Below are 22,039 nucleotides of genomic sequence, written 5' to 3'. Positions count from 1 at the left end.
GTTCGTCAGGACAGTCAAGATACACCTACATACAAGTGTTGACATGCAATTAACATCTAATCTCTGCTCACTCCTCACAATTAGTCATAATCCATTTGCGAGTAAGCCTTCTAATGCTCTTGACAGATGAGTTTTATTCATGATGTCTTGGTGAGTCAGTTTTTAAGTGAATATCACTCATCAACTCCTGCTCTCAGACAGTCCTTCATTGTGGTTTGTCAAGACTCATAAGAGATCTTATGAGTCATTCTCCTCCTTGGCTGAAATATCAGCATAATCCTTCTTACAGCTTATAAAAATTTAAAACAAAGCCCAGAGGCAGTTCAGGAATGGGCCACCAAACTGAAAAAATGCTGGCTGGTGCTGAAACAACTATATGCTAGTATAACAGCTTCCACTCTTTAGGGAAAGCAGTCAATAGGATTTTGGAACCTGGCTGCTGAGATTTGCTCCCCACAGCTGCAAGCTCGTTTGTGTGGTCACCCAAAAATGTGGAGTTGAAATGCCCAGCTTACAGCCAGTGTTACACTTCATTTCAAATGTGCTGGATGGGGCTGAGGTCAGGGATCTGTGAAGACCAGTCAAGTTCTTCCAAACCAAAGCTAAAAAAGAACATCATTGTCGCATTGAAACATCAAGGGGCCTTCAACAAATTGTTTCCACAAAAAGTTAGAAGCACACTACTGTCTGAACTATCGTTAGTATGCTGTAGCATACAATGAATTGAATTTAAATTATTTATTTGTGTGTGTTTACCTGTTCCTGTAAACAGGAAACAATGTCAGCAGCTGTTCAGATGCAATCTACGGAGGCATGAGGAAATGATTAAAGAGAGCATAACTACTCATATACCCTTCCAGGGGAGAGAACAAGTATCTCTATTATAAGCTGCAAAGGGAAAAAACCAACACATTACATCACCTTGGGCTTGTCTGTTAGTCTATACTGAAATCTAAATGATGCCAGTGAGCATGGGGTCAAAACCAGGACATAACTGGAAACAATAAGTCATTCTTCGTATGCATGTCCCTACCTGCTCACTCCAGTCGAGTTACTTGGATTTTGCTTCTTCCACACATTAGTTTTAATTAATCGATTTGACTTCTATTGCGGTGATTGTGTGAAGTATTGCGCCATTGAAAGGGTTTTGTTTCACTTGAGTGACTATTACTCAGGAAAATTACATTCTTTGTCTATTTTAGTATGCAGGGATCGTGATGGACATTCTCTGACCAATATTTACATTGAGTTTTGTTCCAGTTTTGCTTGGTTTGGTTTCCTGTTCCAGCTCAGAATATTTTTCTGACATAGTGATGAATGTCTCACACATCCTCCTTGACATCAAGACTAAATGATGCATGACTTCCATAATGGTAAACGTGGTGCCAGCAGATAAAACATGCACTGACAACATGCCAAATCTAGGAGTGTACACATTACGCAACAGTCAACACACTTCTAGTCTGAGTTGCCATGGGAACAGCACTTTTGCCCAAACTTGCCAGCTCTCTGAAGATAAAAATCTGTATTTGCCCTGAACGAAAGATACAGGTTAATTTCTCCTTACCTAATATTTAACTGTTTCTAGCGGTGATTATGACAAATCATAATAAATTAGTTAAATACAAAGTTATCACTGCAAGTGTTGAGCCCTAAAATATTAATTGTTGTTGTTGTTATTGTTGTTATTGCATCAAAGGATTTTAAGAGATGTACAAAATTGTGTATCAATATTCCCGACTGATTCTTTTGATGCATAAGAGGTGGTTTGGCCGTCGATTCCCCCACGCATAGGCGGAACAAGGGGGCGGCTTATAGGGCTCCAGCCCCAGATGTTTTCCCAAAAGCCCCTGAATCTTTTATAAAGTTTATAATATAACTTAAACTTGGTGTCATTTCCCCTCAGTCTGATGGTTGACATGTGATGGTTTTATTTTCAGCCCCCTTAAGTTTGGGCTAAGCCCTGAATGTTTAAAAAGTTTTGTTCCTCCCCTGCCCCCGAGATGCCACCGTTTAGAGGATTTCTGGATGCGTCCAGCTGGTAAGAGACATCAGGGCAGACCTAGAACACAATGCAGGGACTACGGATCCCTCTGGGAAACTGCGTGGGATCCCCCTGTAGGAGCTGGGATATTAACTCAGCTGCCACTGTGATCCAGAACAGATGGATGGATGGAGGGATGAGTCAGTGTTGTCTTTAGACCTAACTAATTAAGGTAAAACATCCAGTTTTTGATAGTTGCCCCTGTGGCCACAGTCTTCTGACCAACAGGAGATACTACTGAAGTCAGTCATGGCTGAAAAACACAGGCCTGGGCCCCCATCACTAATGAATATACTAACATGTACTGTTAAAGTGCCCTTAAGCCATTCCACTGTGAAATGTGTAGAAACGTGAAGTCATCATCCTGTCATCGTGTTGACATTCTGACTCAGTAGTAATTACTACATCATTACATGAGTATTCATGTACACATAATTATATTTATGGATCCGATCACAGATGTCTTCGAACTTGGCTTTAATTTGATGCGATTTACACACATGTGACTCCATCTTTCCTCTGTGGTCGTTCCAGTTACAGTAGGCGTTTCAATGACCACATCCTGACACACACACACACATACAAACACACACAGAAGGTTATAACAGGATTGGTGTTCTGACCTTGAACTGGCTAAACAGAACTGAACCACACTGTTAGGAAGTATTTAGTCATCCAGTCACTGTTTCATTGTTAACTGGATATTTGTTCCAGACACTCCATTTGTTTTCGCCGGGAATCCCGCCAATGCATGTAAATAAGCAGTCTGGGTTTCTGCAGAAAAGTATGTTGTACTGTTGTGCAATTACAATAAAGGTTCTCTTTATTCTTTAATTGAATTCATGGGAAATGCCTGTTGTTAGCCACAAGGCCCACATGCATCTGCCCAAATACGTAAGGCTTTGGACATGACAAACAGATTTTTTTTTTGGGCATGAGGGCCTTGAAGCATAAAGGCAATGCTGTGTTGGAGTACTGGAAATATAAGGTTTGCTTTAACCTCAGTAAATCGTCATTCCTTTATCTCACGTTCTTGTCATATTCAGGGGACATGGGAATCATAGTCATAGTCTCAGTTAATCATGATTTACTACCTTATTTATCTTTTTGGCAACAGGAAAATTATAATGTAGTTTACTACTTTATTACAAACAATGTCTCAAAAAAATGTAATATCATAACTAATTTGTAAACTAATTACAAACATTTGTAAAATAATTTAATTTGGTGAAAAATAGCATATATTTTTATAGGCTCAATGATATGATAGGTAAATAAAAAGCACACTGCGATTGCAAATGAAATTGATAATTAGTCCCCAGTCATGTATCATGTCATGAGAGAAGAACACACATTTGGTAATGGATTATCATGTTAGGCTTCACAAACGACACAGTCTTATCCGACAAAATATTTTCATACTATTTACATAACATGGAAATCGCTATTTGATTATAGCGTAGCTGTGGAAACAGAAGGCATGTGTTCGACATTCATTGTTGAATGCCATGATGCGATTTTTTAATGTCAGGTTCCAAGTAAAGGTAATTGACTCAATTGTTGCTTTGGGAACGACAAAAGACGATTTTGATCTTTTAAAGACCACTGGCTCCAGTTGCATAATTTCCATCCATGCAACGTGCCACGCGTGTGTAAGAAAATGTGTTTAGGCTATCTGGGGCCACAGAAGTTATGTCAACATGTTTGTTACACAGCAATCTTGTGTCATGTTGTGTCGAATGACCTGGAAGGTAGGCCATCATTGCCCCCTCTTCCGATACACTTTAAATAAACTCACTATACATAGCTGCCGCCTCAGAGAGTCTTCTCAAACACCCCGGTCACATACTCAGTTTGCTCCATATGAAGGTGTCACACAGCTGTAGCTGTGTTCCCAAGAGCACAAAGGCCTTCGTCATTCTTACATGAAGGAGTCTGGAACAACCAGGACTCTCCTAGAGCTGGACCCCAACTGAGACAACAGGGAGAAAGGTCTTGGTAAGAGAGGAGTTTGTAGTCTACAAAAGATATGTAATTTCAATCACTAACGCCTTGCATGATTTCCTGTAAGAAAAGTATAATAATGTCTGTATACAAATTGCCATGTTAGTGCACTGCACTTGTAAACTGGATATGCTTTATAGTGTTAGTATGAACTGTAGCATCGGCACAGTGGATGTTTGCATCCTTCAGAGATAAGTCTACTAGTTGTAGTTCTTCAGAGACAATGAGAGAACGCTGCTTTCTTGAGTCGTCTGGACCAGTGTAAGTTTTGCCAGATACACTCCCTCAAACATCCACGCCCACACAAGTGCTGCAGCACACTGTTGTGAATAGAGAGATATTGCTAAAGAGGTTGGGAGGGAGCATTCAGTCCATGATTGTATCATTATGTGAATGTATGTCTGTGTGTGTGTGTGTGTGTGTGTGTGAGCGCATGTGCGTATGCATAACTTCCTTGCATAATCCTTCCAATTCTGCTGAAGTTGATGATAGCAGAGAGGATAAAAAACCACACCGAGCAGAAGAACACAGACGAGCCCGACTGAAGCCACTGTACCTCTCAACGTGTGGTAAGCAAACGTTTTCAATAGTACTACAATGTTGTATGTTTATTTCAAACATTATCTACTTTATTATGTTTATTTAAAGTTTTAGTGAGTATAGTTCAAGTTAACTATAAGAAATTCACAAATGTATAGGAAGACTGTACTTTATTGATACATTTTGCCGATTGTATCAATGTCCATCCGGCCCAGTGAGGGTACATTAGTTAGTTTTGCCCGTCATTCACATATTTGCAGCATTTTAAAAAATCTTTAACTGTAAATTAATTATAACTGTACTTAGACCTGAGTGGCCACAGCAAAAATTTTGTTTTCAATGTAATTCAAATTTTTTATTTATGAGAGTTCAATAATGTAAGACGTTTAAATCCAATTCATTTGGATGGGCACTTCAGAATAATGTCCATTTTGCAGCTGTAGTGCAGGAAGCAGATGTTTGCTGTGACTTCATCTATAAATAACTATCATATAGTGTTATAGTCACTATAAAGTTATATAAAATTGTTTATTGCATTATGCCATTTGAGAGGCAAATAGAGTGGGATTGATTTGGTAGTTAGCCAGTTAGAAACTGGTTAAAGCTTTCAGCATTTGTATATCAACAGTGGCTCAAATGACCATGCATATTGTGAAACAGCTTGTTGTGCGAATCCTACAGAGAATTATCCAGCTCTGCAGCCCTACTGAGATTTTTAGCCTCTTTAAGATGGCTTTTTTCATTTTCCATCCCACAAACTCCGCTCTGGTCAACACTCTTTCCAGCAGCCAAAGGCAGTTTTATTAAAACAAGATGCTGATAAACCCATTGTATGCCAGCTGCCCATCACCAAACACCTCATAGTGGAGCATTTAGTAGCTAAAGACCCAGATATTCTTCTCAAGAATTGGACTTTTGGATTATCACCTGTTAATGACCAAAGTTTTCAGTTTTAATACCCAAGAAAGCAACTGTTTTTTGTTTGTTTGTTTTTTAAGGCAATTTTACTAGTTGAGAGCAGTAAAAATGCTGAATTCATACACTGGGATGGTAACTATTCAAAGGTTTACTACTGCTGGTGATGTCTTTACGTGAAGTTATATTTACTGTAAGTGCCAGGCCTGTTTTCAACAGTGTATTTTATCAGTGTTCCACTGAAAGCGCAGTCATATCAAGGGAGGAACTTGCTGTTTAAGATAAAATCATTTTATCTTGTGCAGATAGTATTTTACAACATAACTTTTTCCACTGCACATTTTCAGAACTGATGATGCAAGATTTTTCAAGTTTTCAAGTTTTTCAATTGAGAGGGAGTGTTACTGGGCTTGGTGAAATTGTCACTATTTGACATTTTGCAGGCTAAATGATAAAAAAAAACAATATTTAACCCTCCTATTATCCTTGGGGTCAATTTGACCCCATTCAATGTTTCCCATTCAAAAAACAATAGTTGGCTTTTTTTTTTTGCTTCATATTTCATGACTTTTCCTAATTTAATGGGAACAACTGATTAAGCATAAAATTATCATGATATTTTTTTAATGTGCTGAACACATATTGCACGCATTGGTGGTCCTCTGGGGTCAATTTGACCCCAAGCTGTTTTAGCTGTGTAAAACTTGTCTGTCTGTGTGTGTGACCTAACATCCCCACACCTGCAGGTGCAGAGTTGATACTTTAAGGGTTGATACATAACAGTCTTCAACATGGCTGACTGTGTGTCTGGTGGGACACACTCTTAGCAGCACGTCTACCTTGTTGTTGAAGTGAGTAGAGGGACCATAATTTTCCATTTGTGGTGCTAAAGTGACATGGGGGGAGGGGCAATATTCTCATGAGAACTTTCCCGCACCATGGGCATGAAGGTGTGTGAAGTAGAACTGATATTTCCCGCGCTGTGGAGGGCGGGGTATTCCCGCAAGGACATTGGTAGTTCATGCAAAATAAGGGAGGAGCAAACATATAAAAGCTTGCACGGCAGCCCTCTATCCAAATCATTCCTCATTGTGCTCTGTGTATACTGCAATCTGCACGCTCTCTCACTTGAAAATGTCCTCTGGGAAAAGGTTTACTGTAAATTATGTTTTGGAACAGCTCTTTGACAGTGAAAGTGACATAGAGGAGAATGTGTCTGAGACAGAGGACTGTGTTGAGGAGGACCCTGATTTTGAGGCATTCTCATCTGATGAGAATGAGAGTGTTGACCCTCCTGTTGTCTCTCAACCACCAGCAGACACGATCCCTTCCAAAAATGGAAAGATAATATGGTCCCTTTCCCCATTTCAACAGCAGGGTAGACTTAGCGCTACTAATATTATCAAACGGTTCCTGGCCCCACCAGATATGCAATCAGCCATGTTGAAGACATCAAGTCATCATTAGAGTTCTTCATAACACCATCGATTGAAAATATTGTACTTGGGATGACAAATTTAGAGGGGAAGCGTGTGTATGGGGACAGTTGGAAAGACTTGGATGTAGTTGACTTGGAAGCCTACATTGGCTTGCTCATTGTGACAGGAGTTTACAAATCAAAAGGTGAAGCAACAGCAAGCCTTTGAAACGCTGAGACTGGAAGGGCAATATTTCCAGCCACCATGTCTCTGAAGACATTCCAAGTTTTGTCCTGTGTCATACGCTTTGATGACAAACAAACAAGGCAGGGCTGACCAACATCAATCAATATGGTTCATTCTGTGAGAGTTATGAATGTGCATCCCAAATTAGAAAAGATTTGGATGAAAGATTTTCAAGATACACTAACTCTAAAAACTGAAAGTTTGACCTAATGGTGGCACTACAGGGAAGGTCATATCATCACCAAAACCAATAGGGTTCATACTCTTATGGTCATTAATGTTGTCAGTAAATTTGAGAAGATTTGTATGAAAACTTTTCAAGATAAATTAATTCTAATTTAAAAGTTTGGCCTGATGGTGGCGCTAGAGCACAGGTCAACTCACTGATAGGTTTCATTATCAAGGGGTTATTTATGTATTCTACAAATAAACAAAGTGCCTGACACAAAAACTTGGTCAACAATTTTCTGTAAATCATTTTCTGGAGGCAAATATCCCTGGGTTCAGATTGACCCCAAGGGTAAAATGTGTTAGTAATATTTGAGGATAATACGAGGGTTAAATTAAGTATTAATCTGTAATAGTTGCAGCCCAAATTTAGGTGTTGCAAATGTTGGTGTTATTGCCTTTACCATTTTACAATTTACAATTTTTCTTATCTGTCTTTTATATTTGTCCTGGATTGGCCATAACAAACATTATGTTCGAGCATAGCATTGTTCATAAATATACTTGGTACCAGAACACCCTTGGCCTAAGTTCAATTATCCTCTTTGCGGTTGTATCATCTGCTCTGTAGCTGTATGTCTTGGACCCTTGGGTGAAGAGAGGAGCAGAGTTGTGAGCCGGTAGTGAGTTGGATCAGATGTTGGGGTAGGCTGCTGGACAGATCTGGTAAAATCTAAACCTGTAGTGAAGGAGGCCTGGGAAAGCCTGGCTGAGGCCCCTGTCAGCAAGGTCTTCAACTACAACATGCAACAGAACTTTTTTGCATCCCAGGGGAAGTCGAGGACATGAAATCTGAGTAATGTAGTTAATGTAGGAATTGTGCCGGACCGTTGTGGTGAAGTGGGAGCTGAGCTAGAAGACAAAGCTTAGCCTGGCTGTGGCCTGGCTGTTCACATTGTTACACACCGGCAGGATAAGTGGCCAACAGCTGACCAACACAATATCCTCTTGAATTTATAACGTCAGCTTTTATGTGTTCCTGGACAAGCAGGGTGTTGCTTCTTCTGCAACAATGAAGGTAAACCGACCATCACCTTATGTGATGGTCTGCCGGGAGGGGCCTGTATTTGTCTGCTCATCCGTCTCTCTCTGTTAAAACACTCTAATTGATTTACTTATTAATAGAAGGTGATAAAACGCCATTCTGGATCATTTTAGCCAACTTTAACCCCTGTAGGTGCCACATTAATTATTTAACAAAAAGCAAAAGAATATGCTCTAACTTTTAATTTATTCTCCCTCCCTCAGCTAATGGATGCTTCCCCACTTATCTTCCTGCTCTTTGTGGCGATATCTACATCTGAATGTTCAGGTAGTGTATACATTATGATAAAGAAAAATACAAGGAAAGGAAGTGCATTAGTGCATCCCCATCGACCCACACACAATAGTGCTGAAGCTTAATGTACGCATAAGGGAGTGTTCTGGACTTGGACTATATGTTTTTTTTATTTTCAATAGATTGCTTTATATTACATAGTAACAGGACTCTCCTTTACAAATAACACTTAGATATGGCTAGTGCTATTTCACCAACGAACAAAGCCTATAGCAGGAGGCAAGAGAGGGTGGGTGTGTGTGTGTGGGGTGGGGAAGTGCTGGCATTCTTGACTGAGTGAAATGACCTAGAACTATCTAAGTAGCAGCCATTACCAGCCTGAGGGATTATCAATTTTGTACTTTTCACTTTCTCTTCATCATCATCGCTAAATCTATCATCTTCTCGCTCATTTTCAGAGACAGCTGAGCCCCTATGTGAGGACATTGAGCTGATCCGATCTCACCGTCTTGAAGGTGAAGCGTATCATGTTATGTTTGTGTTTCAGAACGACCTCCCACATAATGAGACCACATGGTACAAAACTGACTCCAAAATTGAGTATATCTCATCTGACAAGAAAAACAGGGTACATTACCACGGGGGAGAGCTCTTTTTCTTAAACCTCCAACCTGAGGACTCTGGACTTTACACTGCTCGGTAAGAATACTTTTCTCAACAAAACATTTTCACAACTTTGGAAACTTGGAAACTTCTATTCATTTCTATCACTAAATATACCTTCAAATTCATGTCATGGTCTTTTTGGCAACTCTAAAATGTATTCTTTCCATTGAGATGATCTACTGTCCCTATATGTATACCAATATAATGTCCCTGAGACCTATCTCAGCAAAATGTTTCTGGTGAGAGCCTCTGGCCCAATGTATGCCTTCGTCCTCAGTCTGGCCCATATACTTCCACAACTGGGCGGATTCTGGTTGTTATTCTCCAGTGTTGGTTGACAGCCAGCAACATTTTCTTGATGTGAAAGCAGCATCTGATAGTTTCACTCTATGTGGACCAGACTCAAGCAAATTTGTTTTCCCTTACCTTAACCCTAAGACTAACTTCCTTGGACGCTTTACCTGACCCTAACATATCACTAATCCTAACCAGTTATTCCTACTGTGCCTCACCATAACCCAACCAAAGCCCTAACTCCACCACAGGGGGGCCACTATGGAATTGAACAGGGGGCAAGTATTGTCTGAAGGGGGAACAGACTTTGACACAAGACAAATTGGAGTATTCTGAGGCTAAAGAAACAGTCGTATTTGCCAGAATACATTAACTATCTGGAATTGCTTCTCTTTTAGGCATATTAACTCCTCATCAGGAAAGTGCAGACTCTATAAAGTAAAACTTAATGTACACAACGCACACGACCAAAGGAAATATTTATATGGAGAAGTGGAAAAATCTGACAACAACATTGAGATCGAATGTCCAGATCCCGTCAAGTACACGTGTGAAAAGTTTGGGGGAGATTTCACCTGGTACAAGGTACAGCAATTTGTGATTACAGCGACACCTGGTATGAATATCAGTGAATTATTACATTGTTACATTATTATAATTATGGTTTACAAGTTCGAAAGTTTAAACCTTTTTTTGTTGTTTTTATTAGAAGTTTTTGAAAGTTGGAAATCTCAACAGTTGTAGCGCCAACAAGTCCATCAAACACCCAGATATAATATAGTTATTCAGTGTTATGGGACGGTAGCATAAAGCAGTAATAATGCCACTTTAATCATCAACATTTTTGTATATGTATTGCTATGTATGCCCTTATCTCTGCAACTGATGCAATGGCCCAGTGAGGTAATTTGGTGGTATGTAAGCAAGACTCACAGCAAGACAACTTTGTGTAGGTGCCCCACAGTTTCACAATTATTTCCGAGGTAGTAACTGATATGAAACGGTTACTCCCTGTGAAGTTCTCTAGAAATTGGGTGCTGAGTTACTGTAGGTGTTATGTCTGCTAACAGTACAGAATGTAAGCATACAGTACTACACCACAATGATTTACAACCTTACTCCATGAGATGTAGAAAAATATTTTTTTTTTAAAAAGTGTGTTACTTTGTGGTCAAAATGCATAACTAGTCTGTCGTTGTCCATGGTTATAAAGTACAAGTACACATATCATTCAACCAATATTGGGAATATGCTTTCCAATAAATATATAATACCAAATTTTTATCCACTTGGTAACCCAGATTGCCAAATGGGTTTTGTCAGTTTTCTAGTTGTATGAATTAGACAGTATACATATATATATATATATATATATATATATATGTATAGTATATATATTTATTTTTTTCTGGAAATTATACTTCTTTTTAATCTCCACTCAACTGTGGTCGTCTTTTCTTATATCATTACTTCCTTCCGTCTTACAAACTCAAATAAATTAGTAGGTAGTTTCCCAGACACTTCCATTGAGGTGGTATTACTAAATTAAGCATTCATGTCTAAAACTGAAACTAAACCTCTGAAACTACGGGACATGTAAAATGAAGCATTGCTTAACACTGTTTTATAAAGGCTAGATCTATTTAAACTAAACAACAATTATATATTTAGTTTATTATGTTTTGGACTCTTGGACTTAAGAGATATTCCTACAGTACCTATGTAAAATTATTTACAATTGCACTAAATTCTAGAGATCTATTTTTTGTAAAAGGATTATTCTGTTCAATACATTTTTTTTTCCATTTTTTTTATTTTTTTTACAGTTATTATTGTCTAATTAGAGGATTACAGAATGTGGTTATTTGAATAATAAAATGTATTTACACTCTCCACATTCTTTTACATTCCCTCTAAGCTCCTCAGTTGTTTCAAGTTCCTTTCATATGACTTTATTTGAGTCCTTCTTTATTTTCACTATTTGTTGCCCCTTCTGCCTCGGCTGCAGGACTTCAATCTTCTTCAAGGCAACAACAATCTGCCTACTCTGTGGGTTAAAGATGCCGACAAAAATAAGGAGGGCATCTACACTTGCATGTGTACCTGGCCATACAATCACAAGATGTACAACTCGTCAGGCTCAAGGAAGCTAAAAGTTTTAGGTGAGTGAGTTTTTTTCAGGTATTTGTAAACCTTTAGTTAGGTTAGTGGGAATTTAAAAGAGCCATTGTGCATCCAGTGTGAGGGTAAGTTTGAGTTAGAGAAAAGTTTCAAGAGTTTGTGTATTGTATCATGTAGAAAAAATACTGATTATGGTGATAACACTGGAATGTGACCATTGTCAAGTGTCACACTGAAGAGAACAGAGGGGAACACTCATCACTGTGTTTTATTTCTACTTGCAGAAAAAAGTATCGCCAAATGTGAAATCCTCTCTCCGGTCAACAAGGAGCAGTTTGCTAATGAAGGTGGGAAAATTTCCCAAAATAAGACCATAGTGCTATCACAGCACTACAAATACAACTGTTCCTATATTGACATAACCACTTGCACCTTGCCGACATGTTACTGATTATTATGTATTAGTGTTGATTTTAAGCTAGGTATCTGATCTGTGAATTGTTCGTGTTGAGTTCAAACTCAGATATGGGAAAAGAAGGGGGGAATCCCTTTAAAAGGCGTATCAAAACAAAGTCAATGAGAACTTAAGTTTTATTTTCCATTTTTCGGCGGAGTATTACATCCACACACTTCTGAGATGAGAAGCAAACTAATCACAAAGAGTTTAACGGTTCAACTAAAAGACACTACTGCAACCAAATGAACATTACATATTAATAAGAGAAGCATCACATTACTTTTAGTTGGAAATGTAACATATATTAATATATAATCTGCTGCAAACAAGAATGTCAAGGTTATAGTTTATTCTTTATTTTAATGAAGTGTAATTCAAAGAATATACTATAAATATATTTCATTAAGTAAATAAGAGATGAATAATAGGTAAGTAAGGAAATGTCTAACTTAAAGAGTGGATGTGTTTTACTTTGAAATAATGGCATTCTGTGTACATTTTTCTTTGGTTTATTTAAAGGTTATCAACGTAATAAACTCTAATAACTGTTCAGTACTAAAACAAAACTGGACTGTAAAAAGTAAACAAAGCTAAGTGGAAGTAGACTAAAGCCCTGCTCATATAGGTACTCCTTTGAGAGGAAACCACCATATCGCTCATATCTTTCAGACCTCTAGCAGAGTTTTGATGTACAGAACTTTCAAAGCACGGGAAACTTTTGGTATTGTTTCTTGTTATTACTTTGTTCCTTGTAGTTACTTTGGATAGCCTGAAGTTTCCGTCCTGGAGCAGAACTGAGATTGTAATTATCTCAGTGTTTTAATTTAGTGTGTGTGGGCTTCAAAGCCACTCTATTCAGACAAAGCAGGGCAAAGTGAATAAATGAGAAATTGCTGCAATGTCTCAATGAATCACTCTGAAACTTCTCAATAAGGAGACACACACTGTGAATTAAAATGTTTTATATACAATGTCTTGTTCTTTCTACCAGGCTTTGGGATTAAGTTGAACTGCTCAGTTTACTGTGGGATCAATTTCGACCTCGACTGTAAAGCTCGCTGGCAACCTGCCAATAAGAGGGATGGATACAATACAACCACCAAACTGTAAGACTGATCAAAAGCAGAACAGCACTCTCACTTCAAAATGCAACTTCCCGTTTGTATGGTGTTATTACATGTTTATCATTCTGTTCTAGGGTTGTCAAAAAATCGATAATCAGATACTAATCGATACTAAAAATTAGTAACTGATTAGATACTCATTTGCAACCATATAAAACGACCAACGTTAATGTGGGAGCTAGGCAGCGAACGTTATCAGTCCTGCCTGAAATTCTAGTATAGTGACAACCCTATTCTGTTCACTCATTCTTTAAACTGATTAAAAATACCGCACACGTCTCTGTTCAAACATGCACATACATTGTCTCGTTACTGGAGCAGCACATAAACACATCCACAGAAACCAACATGTACAGGCATTTGGTTTTCATGTGATGGCTGGCTGGATAAAGTAAGGGGATTACCAAAGTCAGTAGGACACATCATCTATGAAGTGTCTGCACCAAATTTAGCACCAATCCTTTGGGTAGATGTCAGGATATGTTACTGAATAATTGAAAAAAGGTTATCTATTTTGGGCTTAACGGGAAAAGTCATTTAAAAACTTGTAAACTGAATGTCTGGACAAAATTTAATGGCAATCCAATATTTGTGGTGATATTTCCGAACCGAATGACAGTGATGGCCATCTCCAGAGCTACTCACATATCTAAAAAAAAACCAAATATCTTGAATTTAAATGTTGATTTTGTGTATTTTTTTGCCCTGGTTGGCTTCTGTAGTGAACCACTGGACTCTGTAAATCAACATTAATGATAACTTGTGTCCTTTTCTTCAATCAACCAAACTCTGTGTCCTTTGTTAGAATCATGGAGGACCGAACAAAGAACATCATCTCCACTGCGGTCCTGACCATCGACAAAGTGTCAGCTAAGGATTTTCTAAATAACTTTGAATGCATCGCTGACTGCTATTACGAACGCAATACTGCCAATTTAACTCTTAAGCGGAGAGGTCAGTGACGTGATTGTAGATTGTTGTTCATTTGTAAATCTATCAGGCTTTGGCTACACATGCAATATTTATTAGCTGAAATAATTGTTGGTTTTAATAAAATTGGTCAACAACATGAAAAATGCTGACTGTCAGCCTTGTCATTTAGTGATACACACACACACACACACACACACACACACACACACACACACACACACACACAGATACATTTTACTTACTTCAATTTTGTGTTTGTTTTCCAGAATCAGTAACTCCACTGATCGTTGCACCAGTGTGTGTGTTGTTCGTCTGTGCGTTCGCTGCTGTGCTGGTAAAGTGCTTTGCTATCGACCTTGCTCTCTTCTTCAGACGCTTCTTCCCTCTGAGCAGTCACAGAGGAGGTAAGAGTTTATGTAAAGCTTAAACAAACGAGGTACAGCGTGTTCATTAGTCAGCTTTATATGCTTGTAGGTGTTTGTTTTTTTTTCAACTTTGAACTGAGCCGGACTAACTGTTACCCCCAACATCTGGTTTTTGGCCTAAGCTAATCACCTACTCTAAGGGGATTTGTACTCATTTTGTTTACAGGTTTGATAAGGTGAAGATTAAGTTAGCTGCTGACATACCCAAATCTCCAACCCAGCTGTTGGCAGTTGAGTTACATTGTGGGTAATTTAAAGAGAATAAGAAGAAGACTGTCAGGAGTAAAAAAGATGGTATATCTGGTTTTTCTACATTGACTTTGACAATGTTTAAAGAGTGCAATACTACACCGATAGAGTACTCTTTCAATTCACAGCAAATGGAGCTGGAAGCTAGTCTATTCAAACTTGTTTTTAATAAAGTATAATTAATGTGTCATTTGGCTGGAATATGGCTTCATTCTGCATGTAAACAAGCATGCAGAGATGTGGCTGTTTTCTTTTATACTTGTTCAGATTTTGAGTATTACATTACCGTGTCAGATTTGAACCTGCAGGGCTCCATCTGTTGAGATTTGTGAGGGTCTGTACATAAGCTTCTCTGTCATCCTCTGTGACCCATAGTTACCCATAAAACCCAAAAAAGATTTGCAATTTTGTTAATACGCATATTTGTACAAGCAATTTTCCAGCCGCACTGAGATTATATTTTTTAGCAAAGTTTCTCATTGAGTTACCTGAGATTGACTTGAGGGGATTTCAGTCAGAAGTAAAAGCATCATAAGCGACTGCAATGTAGCGTGGGTGACAATGAGTCAGAGTGAAAAAAATGGACACTTCAGCTTCCATTAATTTGTTTGTATTGAACAGATGCAAGGTTGTACGATGCCTACGTAGTCTACCAGATGCAGAGCACTGACAAGGTCACCGAGGAGACACTCAGTCAGTTTGTCACACAGATTTTGCCCTCTGTCCTCGAGAAAAAGTGTGGATATCGACTCTTCATCCACGGGAGGGATGACATACCTGGGGAAGGTCTGAATTTTATTTTCTTATTTACCTCTCACCTCTTCCCTCTCACACCCCGTCCTTGCATTTGCTTCTTCTTCTTCTCCACTTTTTTGCTTTAAACAGTTATCAGTTAACAGCTAGCAGATATGCTAATATTAAAAAAGAAACCAACATGGTGAATTTCTCTTAAAGGGTTATTTACAGCACTTTGGGGTGATTTTGTTGTGCTACAAAGCCTGAGGAACATTTTTCATATCATAACATAAAATAGTTTTTGTTAAGCATTTTGTTTGACCCCACAGACCGTCTGGAGCTGGTGGAGGACAGCATAGAGCAGAGCAGGAGACTGATGGTTGTCCTCACCCCGGGTTCAGGATCAAAGCCTGAGATCACAGACCAATGTCCTGCCTCAACCCAAAACTCAGTAATAGGAGGATTTGACTGGCAGGTAGGAGTCCAAGAAATGTAGAGAAAAACCACTAAGGCAGTTACTAAGGCAGTATCCCTGTCTGTTTGTTCAAAATATTGGGACACAGTTGCAACTTGGGTCCAAATGGTCCAGACTCAAAACTACGCTTATTGCATTAAGCAATGAGTCATTTCTGTCCATGTATCTGTGCCAGCTATGGAGTACACTAGGGGTTGGCGATATGACGATATTAGATCGTGAAGGATTACAACGTGATCTTTCAAGCTGCAGAGATCGTGGGATCGTCTAGGGCACATTCTATAAATTGCAGTTCTATGCTAATGCACCGACGCACCAGACGTATTGACGTCGTCAACCTGACCGACCAATCATAGCGAATTACGCGCAGTGACGCGCTTTCCTACCCGCCGCCTTGTTTGTGTGTGTAGCGGTAGCACATTGAGAGTGATGGCTGAAATGCAAACGGAGTTGGTCGCTAAAAAAAATTCCACCTCCATTATATGGAATTGGTTTGGATTTTCCGCAACTGATCAAGCGCAAGCAAATGTAATTTGCAAAGTTTGCACAGAAACAGTTCGCATGTCAGGTGGTAACACGACGAACCTGTTTAATCACCTGAAGAGGAAGCACCCAAAGCAGTATGCTGAGGGCCAAACAGCTAACAGATAATTCGGGTTATACACATTGCAGTTTGATATTTTTTGTTCAAAACCGTTGCACTAAAAGATAACCACAGTCACTTTAGTTTGCAGTTTTGCGTTTCAATAAGCTATTTAGTGTTTTGATAAATAAATCCTGTTTAAATGACTGTCAGTAATGTCTTTGATTGATATTTTACTTTCTGTTACTACTTTTGCAAGAGTGCACTTTATTAGAATGTTGTTGTTGTTTACCTTAAACTTTACGTTGTTTGCACATGCAGGCAAAACTGCGACTATTTGAAATAAAATCTGTTAAGAAAGGTTCTTTGGTCTAAATTGTTCGTTTTATTTTTTCCAATTTAAGATCGTGATAAAATCGAAATCGTGATTTTATTTTTAAAAAATCGTGATATGATATTTTTGCCATATCGCCCACCGCTAGAGTACACAGATTCCAAAACATGGTAAAACAATTACATGTGGATAGTTGGCCAAAAAGTTATTATTGTTCCAGAATTCTTTGTTCTCCTGCGATGATGGGATAATCAAGACTGAATCATCATAGAGCTATTTGATATCTTGAAACAAAGTTATACTCTTTGAATTCAAGGCTAAAAGAACATTGTGAACAACCATGGCTATTCTTGGCGTTCATATTTTATGCTACTTAGCTAAAGAGTTCTCTGATTGCACAAACAATAGAACATTTAAAAAAAAATTTGATTGATTGATCATTTTCCAGGTGGGGATCCACCATGCGCTGGTCCAGAGGGAGATGAGTGTGATTCTGATCCAGCTGGGGGACACTGGGCCCCAAGGATACACAGACCTTCCTGTCGGCTTGCAGCACCTGATTCGCAAGAGTGCCCCACTGAAGTGGCCAAATGGTTCACGGGGTGCTGCCGCATGGAACTCGCGCTTCTGGAAGAGGGTGCGATACCTGATGCCCGCCACACCGGCCAGAAAATGTTCTCCCTCTGCGATTATTTGAAGTCCTTGTGCAGTTTGATTAGCTCTGCCCTTCCTGGAATGACTGACCTGTAGCATGTACTAAAAAAATCTGAAGGATGGTCCACACTCACTAGTCCTTTTATACAGATATGTGGGAAAAATCGCAGGCGTCAGCAATATTGTTTATATATGAATGATGCAAATAAGTCCAGAAGGAATGTGTTTACTGTAGCTATATAGAGGAAGCTTTTGGATCTTAATAAGGATACTTATTTTGGATATGTAAGAATTTATTATGCACTTTGTATATGTATCGTTTAATATATAATCTGTCAACTAAGTCAGCATAAACTCTTTGGCGTCCCCCTGTATTGATGTTCAGTATGGGTTGATTATCCTGTAAAAATAAGCAAGGTTTTGATGGTTTCATGACTACTGGCCAGGGTGTTTCCAGTACCTACAGAGATATACAGTATAGGAGTATTGTGCTGTTTGTGGGAACCACTGTGGTATTCTCTCTTCAGCTCTGTGCTATTGGACAACACAGCTTCTGTCATTCTGTTTGTCTGGTTGTATTTACTGTTTTTTTATGAGCTTTTACTTTGAAATGTATAGGTTTAGCATCTGTTCGAGGCTACCCATGTATGTCTAATCCCCATTGTTAAATTAATAAAGATAAGGCAATTTAATACAATTATATCAGTGGCATGCGGTGACTTTTACACATAGGCAAGCACAACGTAGTTGCAACCCCACCCCCACAACTCAGCGATTCAGTACCCAAAAAAATATGGACCAGACTAAAATCTACCTTTTCATGACAGTAGCAGTAGCAAATCTTCAGTCTTCTCGGATCTTCATTTCAGGGCCAGTCCGGTCTCATGGTTTTGTTCTGCCTGTCTTTCCTGTGCTGGACATCCTGCTCCTGCATCTTGATGCTCTCTGTCAGGACATCTTCACCTTTCCCCTTCCTGTCTGAAGAAGTTTTAAGATTATATTAGATTGTCTGATCCTCTGAAGTGGCACTAAACACATCAAATGTGCAGCATAGAGGAAAAATATCCATTCACTTCAATGGTAATCTTCAAAAATATTTACCATTACATGACAATGACGCACTCCAGTAACAATGTTGAATCCTGTATTTTCCAGCCTCAGTGTTGTTAATCCTTCCGGCTAATTGTCTGGACTGTAGTTGGGAAGCAAAGGGGAACTTCGCTCTCAAGTAGTCATAGCATTTCTTTCTAGAGTGAAATCTATAGTGCACATATATTTCACTGCTACGCTCACAGCCACACTGCTAACTTATAACTAGCTAGCTAACTCTCTACTCTGGTCGCCAGCCTCACCCCTCCCTCTCTGTCTCTCGGACAACCTACGTACTGAGCTATTCCTGAAAGGAGCTTCACTACTCCTGTAACAATATTCTGTCTCAAATTTACAGCAAACCTTGCATAGAGCTGATAAACTAATGTAATTCGCTTGCTGCTGCCTCTTCGCGCTTAATAATCAGGTCTGGTTTCCACATAAGTCTGCGCATGTGCAAGATACGCGCATCCTCAACGCGCATGCGCGAATTAAGCCGCTTTCCTCTTCCAGCACGAAAATGACAACAACGATAAGCACAGCGGCTGGAAGTCAAGCTAGCTTTCAGGGACAATACCCCGCTGCCATCACCAGTGGGCAGTAAATTACATGATGAATGCAAACAGGCAACAGATCCTTGATGAAACAGAAAGCTTTCCTGAGACCAAACATAAGGAGAGATGTCGCTTCCACTTCAGTATTGTTCAAATCAATGTCTATTTTTAGCTTTAACTGGGCGATTGCACTGCTTGCCTTTCTTGCCCCCCGACGGCACGCCACTGATTTATATACAGTGTAGGGTTGTGCAGAAATAAAGGTTAAAGATGCAGATGAAAATGGCAAAAGAATGTTAACTATAGTCCAATCCGTTTTCGAGAAGCAAAAATGTATATTTCATTATTATAGCGTCACCTATCAGATAATTAGTGTAATTTTTTTTCGTTTTTCTCAGGTAGTTTCTGCTGCGGGACGCACGAGAACAAAAACAATAAGGTCCCAGCAGTATTCACGGCTTGGACCTCTAATTAAATAATTTTCTCCTATCAAACTGACCTGGGAATATTGGCCCACCATTGAATACTTATTGATTTAACTGTAGTTACATCGTTTGTCCAGCAGAGGGAGACAATGCTACTGTAGGTTCACCATGACAGTTGTCTGCTAAATCTACCACGTCCTCTTCAATACTGCAAAGAATAGCTCTGTAGTTAATGAAGATTATTTCTCTGGTAGGATTACTTTGCTTATTTACAGTTTTATTTTCATTGTATTACTAATGCTGGCAAGATTACGCGGTAAAGACTTTTATCAAATTTACAGAGACAAAAACTTAATGTAAAAAGTGCAAAAAGGAAAATACACTGGGGAAAATAAGCCAGACAGATGTGGATGGTGGCCGCTGGGTGGAGACAGTAAAACAGGTAGAAAATGGAAAATGCTGTGCACTTTCTCTCTCACTCATACCCGGCAAACAACTGATGACATTGTTATTTCCGACTCTCTCGGCTGTTGATACAGACCGCAGCTTGTCCCTGGAAGTCCTGCTTCATCTTCTGCCTTGTTCCCGGGTCGGTGTCTCTGTGTGTGATGGAGGATTGATTCAGGACGGGATGGATGCCGTGTAAACAAGTAAGTGGTGACTTGTCATTGATTTTTATTCCCGTACGCAACATATTTTATATTAGTGCCACACAATGATATACTTTAGGAAAGGGAAATGTAAAACATCACTTTGTTTTTACAGGAATATTATGAGCCTATACAGAAAGTCAAAAGTAAACTGAAATATTAATAGCATACAACAGATATAAAAACACCATAAGCTCCATAAAAAAATAATCACTGACTGTTGTAGGCACAGTATCAATTTAGTAAAATCATACCAGCCAAAATGATCATTATTTACAATAAATTCATTTTCTATTTACTATTGGCCATTAGAGCTCAACTCTTGATAAGATTAGTCAAAAAGAATTACTTAGAGGTCAATATGTTGTCTGTCATTAACTACAGTAAAATGTATGTAGAGTACAGACATGTTTACAGATTGTTGAAGATACAACTACAGGGATTTTATACAGTATAAGAAAAAACATGAAGTAGTAGAAATGACCTTTAACAAAAATGTTTAATGAATCGGTGAATCAGAGAGTAAATGGTTCAAATTGTGACATGATTTTTAGTTTAAGGGAATAATCCCTTCTCAATAACTTCAGTTTGCTCCTCCATTGACACACACACACACACACTCACTGTTCCCTGCGCTTATATGCAAAGTGTCTTGACTGTTGAAACAGAGAACAAGACACTTAGCTGTGGACAGCTACCTGTCATCACGTCGGTGGTGTCTGGTTCAGTCACTCAGCTGATCCTGACACACAACAACCTACACTCAGAGCGAGTTGACAGCTGTGATGATGGGGAACAGAAAATGTCATCAGTAACTTTTCATCAATGACACAAAGCAAACGACCTTTAAAGTAAGTAAAATTAATTTTGCTTTCAGAATTATTTTGTTGAACTTTTTTCTAACACAACCGATACTACAGTGCTGCTGTTGCACTTATAGGAAACTTAATGTTAGAAAATTAAAATAGAAATGTAGAGTTCTCCCTATTTTCTTGTGAAAAGCCCAGCAGCAGTCTGAGACAGAAAGTTACATACATATGTTAATTGTACTGTGGGACACATCTGTTTATTCAGACTAAACTATATAACTGTAAGTATTTATCAGTCTCTACTGTTGAACTGTTCAAACTCTTAAGTAATTTGTCTAGTACAGTAACAGTGTGTGTGTGTGTGTGTGCGTGTGTGTGTGTGAGTAAGTGAGTGAGTGTGTGTGTGTGTGTGTGTGTGTGTGTGTCAGTGGAAGAGTTGTGAAAATGTCTACTTGGCTCTCCTGATGTAAAAGGAATGTTAAAATTAATTACGTCTTCTAATAATGGTGGAAATAAACTAAGTACATTTAATGAATGTATTTAAGTCCAATTTTAAGGCTTGTCTACTTTAGTTGAGTATTTCCATTTAATGCTAGAAGTCTAGAAGTGTTTGTGCTACGGATTTAAAACAGCATTACATTTAATTACATTACATTATAGAAATGCATTTTACAAGACATGTTATGCTATCTGGGTTACATTTTTATCAACTCAATGAAAAAACTTTACGTCCTTTTTTAAGTTATTTTATTTTTTCAGGCTTTTTTTGCCAAAAAGAGACAGGAAAG

The 22,039-nt window shown here is 38.7% G+C and overlaps 1 protein-coding gene across 2 annotated transcripts; it reads left to right on the top strand.

Annotated features, from left to right (window-relative positions):
• The first annotated feature begins 4,496 nt into the window (after nucleotides 1-4,496).
• On the top strand, nucleotides 4,497-18,424 carry LOC111650529 (interleukin-1 receptor-like 1). 2 transcript variants are annotated; one of them, XM_087172368.1, is made up of 12 exons: nucleotides 4,497-4,617; nucleotides 8,644-8,707; nucleotides 9,222-9,373; nucleotides 10,033-10,219; nucleotides 11,643-11,796; nucleotides 12,040-12,102; nucleotides 13,204-13,318; nucleotides 14,142-14,290; nucleotides 14,536-14,673; nucleotides 15,565-15,729; nucleotides 16,008-16,153; nucleotides 17,519-18,424. In XM_087172368.1, the coding sequence occupies exons 2-12, from the start codon at nucleotides 8,651-8,653 to the stop codon at nucleotides 17,765-17,767; spliced, it is 1,575 nt and encodes a 524-aa protein (XP_087028494.1). In that variant the 5' UTR covers nucleotides 4,497-4,617; nucleotides 8,644-8,650; the 3' UTR covers nucleotides 17,768-18,424. The 2 variants fall into 2 exon arrangements, with proteins under 2 accessions (XP_087028494.1, XP_023256186.1); XM_023400418.2 differs by having other exon boundaries at nucleotides 9,133-9,373.
• The last annotated feature ends 3,615 nt before the right edge of the window (nucleotides 18,425-22,039 follow it).

Source organism: Seriola lalandi, unplaced genomic scaffold (genome assembly GCF_002814215.2).
Source record: "Seriola lalandi dorsalis isolate HSWRI2012SDOR001 ecotype SW California unplaced genomic scaffold, Sedor1 jcf7180002052459, whole genome shotgun sequence".
NCBI lineage: Eukaryota > Metazoa > Chordata > Actinopteri > Carangiformes > Carangidae > Seriola > Seriola lalandi.
The sequence above is the reverse complement of the archived record's forward strand: the minus strand, read 5'-3'. Positions and strand labels throughout refer to the sequence as shown.

What these genes read in the sequence shown, in the direction of transcription:
- LOC111650529 (XM_023400418.2), top strand. Translation starts at nt 8,647, where the DNA reads ATGGATGCTTCCCCACTTATCTTCCTGCTCTTTGTGGCGATATCTACA. An exon ending in ATCTACATCTGAATGTTCAG is followed by an intron (nt 8,708 to 9,132) that starts GTAGTGTATACA and finishes GCTCATTTTCAG; the next exon opens with AGACAGCTGAGCCCCTATGT. An exon ending in TACAATACAACCACCAAACT is followed by an intron (nt 13,319 to 14,141) that starts GTAAGACTGATC and finishes GTCCTTTGTTAG; the next exon opens with AATCATGGAGGACCGAACAA.